General features: G+C 44.3%; 2 protein-coding genes across 2 annotated transcripts; both read left to right on the top strand.

Annotated features, from left to right (window-relative positions):
- Nucleotides 1-123: 123 nt before the first annotated feature.
- On the top strand, nt 124-3,092 carry LOC118741806. The gene is made up of 3 exons (XM_036473781.1): nt 124-1,479; nt 1,580-3,010; nt 3,066-3,092. The coding sequence occupies exons 1-3, from the start codon at nt 124-126 to the stop codon at nt 3,090-3,092; spliced, it is 2,814 nt and encodes a 937-aa protein (XP_036329674.1).
- Nucleotides 3,046-5,809, top strand: LOC118740477. Its single transcript, XM_036472033.1, has 2 exons — nt 3,046-3,455; nt 3,507-5,809. Exons 1-2 carry the CDS (start codon nt 3,092-3,094, stop codon nt 5,363-5,365), a joined length of 2,223 nt encoding a protein of 740 aa, XP_036327926.1. The 5' UTR covers nt 3,046-3,091; the 3' UTR covers nt 5,366-5,809.
- The last annotated feature ends 776 nt before the right edge of the window (nt 5,810-6,585 follow it).

The raw sequence follows: 6,585 nt of genomic DNA, 5'->3' as shown, positions 1-6,585 counted from the left end.
AAAAGGCTTAGTAGCTCAACATTTGGTGACCCCGACGTGATCGTATCACGCGATTTTTCATTTGTTTCCGGCCGCTTACTGAGATAATTCTGCCACACTAGTGTAAACGTCAGCAACTTCGTCATGCCAGGGGAAGGTGCAGATCGAGTAGCCTTTCTAAAGCTGAAAACAAAGGCCATATTCAGCAGACTGGAGAGCTTGATTAACGAGTTGGACGCAGACAAGCTACACAGTATGGATGAGTACAGTCTTTCAGCAATGCTAGAATCCTTAGGCGAATTGAAATCCAGTTTTTCTGCCGCACACACAAGCCTAGAGGAATTGGACTTCGACTCCATTGCCAGCGACCTGCCAAGTAACTTCGATGCTGCTCTAATCAACCTTAGAGCTACACTGCAACGCGAGATTGGTAAACGTAGTGCCTCGCAACATTGCTCCACGCTCAGAATGAACTCCAGTGAGACCCAATCAATCATTGTGAACGCTAATAGCTCGCGCTTGCCATTGCTGACACTGCCTAAATTCAGTGGCGCCTACACCGAGTGGACAAATTTCTATTCAATGTTCACGTCAATAATCGACAAGGACAGCGACCTCACCAACATCGACAAATTGCAGCATCTTCGTTCCTGTCTGAGCGGCGCTGCCCTTGACACCGTGCGCTCGCTGGAAATAAACGACGCTAATTATAACACTGCATTAGATCTTTTACAAAAGCGCTTCGATAACAAACGTCTTATATTTCAGGCACACGTCAGGGAGATATTTGGGCTAGAGAGGGCAGATTCAAACGTAACCAAGCTACGAGAGCTGACAGATAAGGTCACAGCACACATACGCGCATTGCAGTCGCTCGCATCCAATGGGAAGATCGCAGATGGCATCATCGTACAATTGGTGATCCAGAAACTCGACAAAAAGACGCAAGCTAAATGGGAGGAGAGTTCATCGATCAGCGAACTGCCATCCTGGGATCAATTAGCTATGTTCTTGGAGAAGCGCTGCAGAACACTCGAGAACGTTGAGCATTCTATGCAGACACCGACTGGTCAGGCGGTAAAAGCTAACAAGAACGTGAGTACTGGTCAGAGGAAATCCTTTGTTGCTTCCAACGGCTCAAAAGGTGTTTGTGTGTTTTGTGGATCTGCCGAGCATGCAATTTATAGCTGTCAACGCTTCGCAAATTTGTCTCCGAATTTACGCCTGAGGGAAGTTAAGAAGCTTTCCCTTTGTCTTAACTGCCTAAAGACTGGGCATCAAATTCGTGACTGCAAATCCGGATCGTGCCGCGCCTGTCAGTCGAAACACCACACGCTCTTGCATTTCGAACGCTCAACTGCATCGTTAATCAATAGTCAAGCCGAAGCTTCGTCGGCAGCTACAGTTCAATCCAACGCTATGACTGCATCGTTATCTGTGTCGCCTAGTGCCCCAGTATCTCCTTCTGATGCTGTGTTCCTAGCTACTGCCGTCGTTCTGGTAAAAAAATCGTGCTGGAAGCTTCGTGCCTTGCAGGGCGCTTTTAGATTCTGGCTCCCAGTTACACTTTGTCACAACTCGCCTTGCAAACCAATTGCAGCTTGTAAAAGCAAAATCTTCTGCTACAGTATCTGGCATTGGAGATGCCAATTTCTCAACGGAGGGTTACTCAGTCGACCTCGTACTGAAGTCGCGGACTTCAGATTTCTCAACAAACATAACAGCTGTTGTTGTACAAACCATAACCGACAACCAGCCTGGCTGCTCCGTGAGCACCAACGAGTGGAATGTTCCGTCGAATATACAACTAGCTGATCCTGGGTTCAACTTACCGCAGCGAATTGATCTGCTCATTGGAGCAGCATTGTTCTTCGATCTGCTATGTGTGGGGCAGATACGCTTGGCATACGGTTTACCACTCCTTCAGAAAACACGCCTCGGTTGGGTGCTATCTGGAGGGGGGCAACAAGCTCCAAAACTATCATCTTTTGTGGTGCGACGGAAGTCCTCCAGTGATATTATTTCCACTCGGTTGGAAGATTTAGTGCGTCAGTTCTGGGAAATAGAGCACAACTTCGAGCCGATCTCTAAGGCCTCCCAAGAAGATATCGACTGCGAAGCCCACTTCCGGGAAAATTATTTGCGATTGTCATCAGGCGAATACTCAGTTCGTCTTCCCATGAAGCGTGGTGTGGAGGCCCTTGGAGACTCCTATTTGCAAGCTCGTCAACGCTTCGAAAGTCTTGAACGAAAATTCGCTCGTAACCCTGAGCTTAAAACAGAATATAGTAAGTTCATAAAGGAATATCTGGACCTTAATCACATGTCGCTAGTTACCAATGAGGTTTTTCAACAATGCAAGTATTTTCTGCCGCATCATTGCGTCATCAAGGATGACAGTAGCACAACAAAGCTGAGAGTGGTTTTTGATGGCTCTGCATCCACTACTTCGGGCTTTTCGCTGAACGACCTACTCATGGCAGGCCCAACTATTCAGCCGAAACTTTTTGATATCCTTATTAGATTTCGTACTTTTCCCATAGCACTTACTGGGGACATCTGTAAGATGTATAGGTGTGTTCGCGTCACCCCACCAGATAGCATGCTCCAATGCATATTGTGGCGTGAATCTCCTCAGGAAAACTTTGCCATCTATAAGTTAGACACGCTGACTTATGGAACTAAGCCTGCGTCATTTCTGGCCATACGTGCCATGCACCAACTCGCAGCTGACGAATCCTCGACTTACCCCATTGGTGCAGAAATAGTGCGTCGAGACTTCTACGTAGATGACTTGATATCTGGAGGCGATTCGATGGAAGAAGTACTGAATATCAAGCTACAAACAACTAGCCTCCTTGCTCGAGGAAACTTTAAGTTACGCAAGTGGTGCTCTAATAGTCCAGATATCCTTCGTGATATACCTGACGTAGACAAGGAACGTTTCCTTAAGTTTGACGATGGCAGTGACATCACCAAAGCTCTGGGACTAGTTTGGGATCCGGTCAAGGACAAGCTGCTATTTTCGTTTGTGCCACAACGAGAACTGGGTAAAAACTCAAAACGCTCTGCGTTGTCTACTCTAGCTCGCTGTTACGATCCCCTTGGACTAATGGGCCCTACGCTGACCAAGGCGAAGATTCTTCTGCAACGCATGTGGAGAGACAAGCTTGAGTGGGATGAGAGTCTACCGCAATCGTTAAACACCGCCTGGTCTGCCTTTTGCAGCGGGTTTGCAGACATACAGCACCTATCATTTCCTCGTTACGTCTTGCAACCTGGGGCCATTACAGAAATTCATGCATTTTGCGATGCAAGCCTTGAAGCTTATGGGGCTTGCGTTTATACGCGTTCAGCCAAGGATAGTAAGGTACAAGTGCACCTGTTGTGTTCGAAGGCCCGTGTCGCTCCACTGAAGACTATCACCGTGCCCAAGCTGGAACTCTGTGCAGCAACACTGCTGGCACAACTCATGGGTGAGTTTACAAAAATGAAGCTTTTTAACTGTTCATTTCATTGTTGGTCAGATTCCTCCACTGTCCTCTCGTGGCTGCGAGAAGAACCATCGAAATTTAACGTATTTGTCGCTAACCGAATTTCCACCATACATCAATTAACGGAGGGCATGCGGTGGCACTATGTTCCGACAGCAATGAATCCGGCGGACATTTTATCCAAAGGAGCTACCCCGCAGGAACTTCTAGGATCTTCACTTTGGATGCACGGCCCGTCATTTTTGCGAGAAGTGGAGGGCAGCTGGCCGCGCATGTGTCTACCACAACCAAAACTTCCAGAACTTCGACAAAAGGTGTTGCTTGCCGCACATAACCGCAATGACATTTCGCTTTCGTTCAAGTACATTAATTCATTTGGAACAATGCAGCGCATTTTTGGGTACGTCAGCAAATTTGTCAATATTACAACATCGCCAAGCTCTTCGCAGCTCACAGCCGCAGATATTCACCATGGAACTCAACTGCTTATTCGCTTAGTACAAAGAGCGCAACTTTGGCCGGAGTACACGGCATTACAGGCCAATAATTGCGTCCCGAGTTCGAGCAGCATTGTTTCGCTATCACCATTTCTTGATGACTTTGGAATTATTAGAGTCGGCGGGCGATTAAAAAACTCTATGCTTAGTTTTGAATCGCGCCACCCATGCATTATTCCGAAGGATCATCCACTGACATTTAGTATAATAACCTTTTTTCATCGCAAACAACATCACGCAGGTCCTCAAGCTTTACTCGCCTTCATTCGAATGCAGTTTTGGCCCATAGGTGGTCGGAAAACAGTCACTCGAGTCCTACAAAAATGCATTATTTGCTGCAAATCGAGACCGCGCCTTGTCGAGCACATAATGGCCGACCTGCCTAAAGAGCGAATTCAGGCCTCGCGCCCATTCATAGTCACCGGTGTGGACTACTGTGGGCCATTTTATTACAAGCCTGAAGTACGCAATAAATCGCCCCACAAATGTTATGTAAGCGTTTTCATTTGCTTCGCCACAAAGGCTGTATGGATGGAGTTGGTAAGAGACCTCTCAACAGGTGCTTTCATTGACGCGCTAAAACGATTCATCGCTACGCGTGGCATACCCAGCTGCATCTGGTCTGACAATGCGACGAATTTTGTAGGCGCCAAGAACGAGCTTAAAGAACTACGGAACTTAGCCCTCAGCGAGAAACACCGCAGCGAAGTCCACAACTTTTGCCTCAGTAATGGCTTTGATTGGCGTTTCATCCCACCTCGCTCTCCGCACTTTGGCGGTTTGTGGGAAGCGGCCGTAAAAACAGCCAAACAACATTTCTATCGTTCCGTTGGCTCATCACTGCTTGGCTTCGATGAATTGCGTACTTTGGTATGTCAAATCTGTGCTGTAATTAACTCTCGTCCTCTCGTACCCCTTTCAGAAAACCCAGAGGATTTAGATGTGCTAACGCCAGGCCATTTTTTGATTGGTGGTTCTCTGACAGCTCTTCCGGAACCGGATCTAACGACGCTAAACTACGACCGACTTGATCGATGGCAGCGTGCAACATACATTAAACAGGTTTTTTGGAAGCGGTGGACTCAAGAGTATCTAACTCTTCTACAGCAACGCGCAAAGTGGCGTTTACCTCATGCCAACATTCAAGTCAATGATGTCGTATGCATAAAGGAAGAAAACTCACCACCACTGAAGTGGCCTCTAGCACGGGTAATCGAAGTTGTCCCTGGAGCAGACGGTGTCGTACGTGTGGCACTTTTAAAAACATCTAGCGGCATAACGCGACGAGCCGTGAACAAGCTGTGTGTCCTCCCGGTGAAGGATTCTGTTGAAAGCCCTGACCTTTCAACGGGGGGGAGGATGTTCGGAGCAGCAGCGGATAAGCCAGCAACATAAAATATGTTTATCAAAATCAATATGAATAACGTTATCTGATCACACTGAAATTTTCATACTCAATTGAGCTGCATATTTACTTGTATGTATTTAAACTGTGCTAATTTTGTTTCCCCTTTATACTATGTATAAAGCATACGTATATACATACATACATAGATGTATGTGCATACGTACCACCCGCGCTCAGTTGGATACATTCGTATGCAAGCAAGCGAAAAATAGTACATATGTATGTAAGCAATATTGTGTGCGCGGGTGCATACGTGCATAAATATATATATGTAAATTCTCATGCATTTAAGAAAACTGGATTTCTATTGTTGGTGATGAATTTGCAGTTATCCAATGTAATTAGGACATACTTAAATAGTTCAAGGTGAACTTTCTGTTAGTTAGTCGCGGACCAAATCTTGTTAAATACAGTTGCTTAACTTATGCATACATCGTTTGTTTTATTTTAATAGCTGCTAAAAAGGCTTAGTAGCTCAACAATAACAATCAGCAGTATCGATTATTGTACATATCGTTAACAATATAAATGACTAAATCGATAACAAAATCAATGATTTAATCGATTATTATACCGATAACAATATCCATTATTGTATCGATAACAATATCGATTATTATATTGATTATTATATCGATTACAATAGCGGTTATTTAATCAATAACAGTATCGATTATTTTATCGATAGCAATAACGATTGTTATATCGATAAAAATATCTTCATCCTAATCCTTTTCTTCATATTTATCTTTATTTTTGCATATTCCTCTTCACCTTTACCTTAAAGTGTTTAAATTTACTTTGACCTTCGTTTTTGCCTGTACATCTAGGCATCTTTGTTTTTGTTTTTATTCTCAAACCGCTAAACCGCTGAGAACTATTTCCATGTACATTATTCCCCTTGAATTTGACAATTTACTCCCAGCCAACCACCTGCCGCTAAAGAAGTTTCACTTCATAAATTCAAGAAATGTTCTTACCCTTTTAGTTACCCTAATTCTTATGTATCTGTCATTGTCTCCATTTTCGTCTTTATGTTCACTTTTGCCTTCTATTGTTTGACTTCATCGTTATCATTTATTTCTTCATCTTCATATTTATGTATCTTTATTTCAAAGCTTAATTTTAAATGTGTAGTGAAACAACAGGCGAAACATGTCAAATTGAACATGTTGCAGCAACATCTATACACAATTCGAAAATGTTT

The sequence above is a fragment of the Rhagoletis pomonella genome, unplaced genomic scaffold (assembly GCF_013731165.1).
Source record: "Rhagoletis pomonella isolate Grant_MI unplaced genomic scaffold, Rhpom_1.0 Rhpom_scaffold_00006, whole genome shotgun sequence".
Taxonomy (NCBI): domain Eukaryota; kingdom Metazoa; phylum Arthropoda; class Insecta; order Diptera; family Tephritidae; genus Rhagoletis; species Rhagoletis pomonella.
Note: the sequence above shows the minus strand (reverse complement) of the source record. Positions and strands in the feature narration are given on the sequence as shown.

Bases quoted from the DNA above. Each gene is read 5' to 3' on its own strand.
- LOC118741806 (XM_036473781.1), top strand. From the start codon at position 124: ATGCCAGGGGAAGGTGCAGATCGAGTAGCCTTTCTAAAGCTGAAAACA. The intron at 1,480-1,579 runs GTAAAAAAATCG...AACCAATTGCAG, and splicing joins TAGCTACTGCCGTCGTTCTG to CTTGTAAAAGCAAAATCTTC. The intron at 3,011-3,065 runs GTGCCACAACGA...TGTCTACTCTAG, and splicing joins ACAAGCTGCTATTTTCGTTT to CTCGCTGTTACGATCCCCTT.
- LOC118740477 (XM_036472033.1), top strand. From the start codon at position 3,092: ATGGGCCCTACGCTGACCAAGGCGAAGATTCTTCTGCAACGCATGTGG. The intron at 3,456-3,506 runs GTGAGTTTACAA...ATTGTTGGTCAG, and splicing joins ACTGCTGGCACAACTCATGG to ATTCCTCCACTGTCCTCTCG.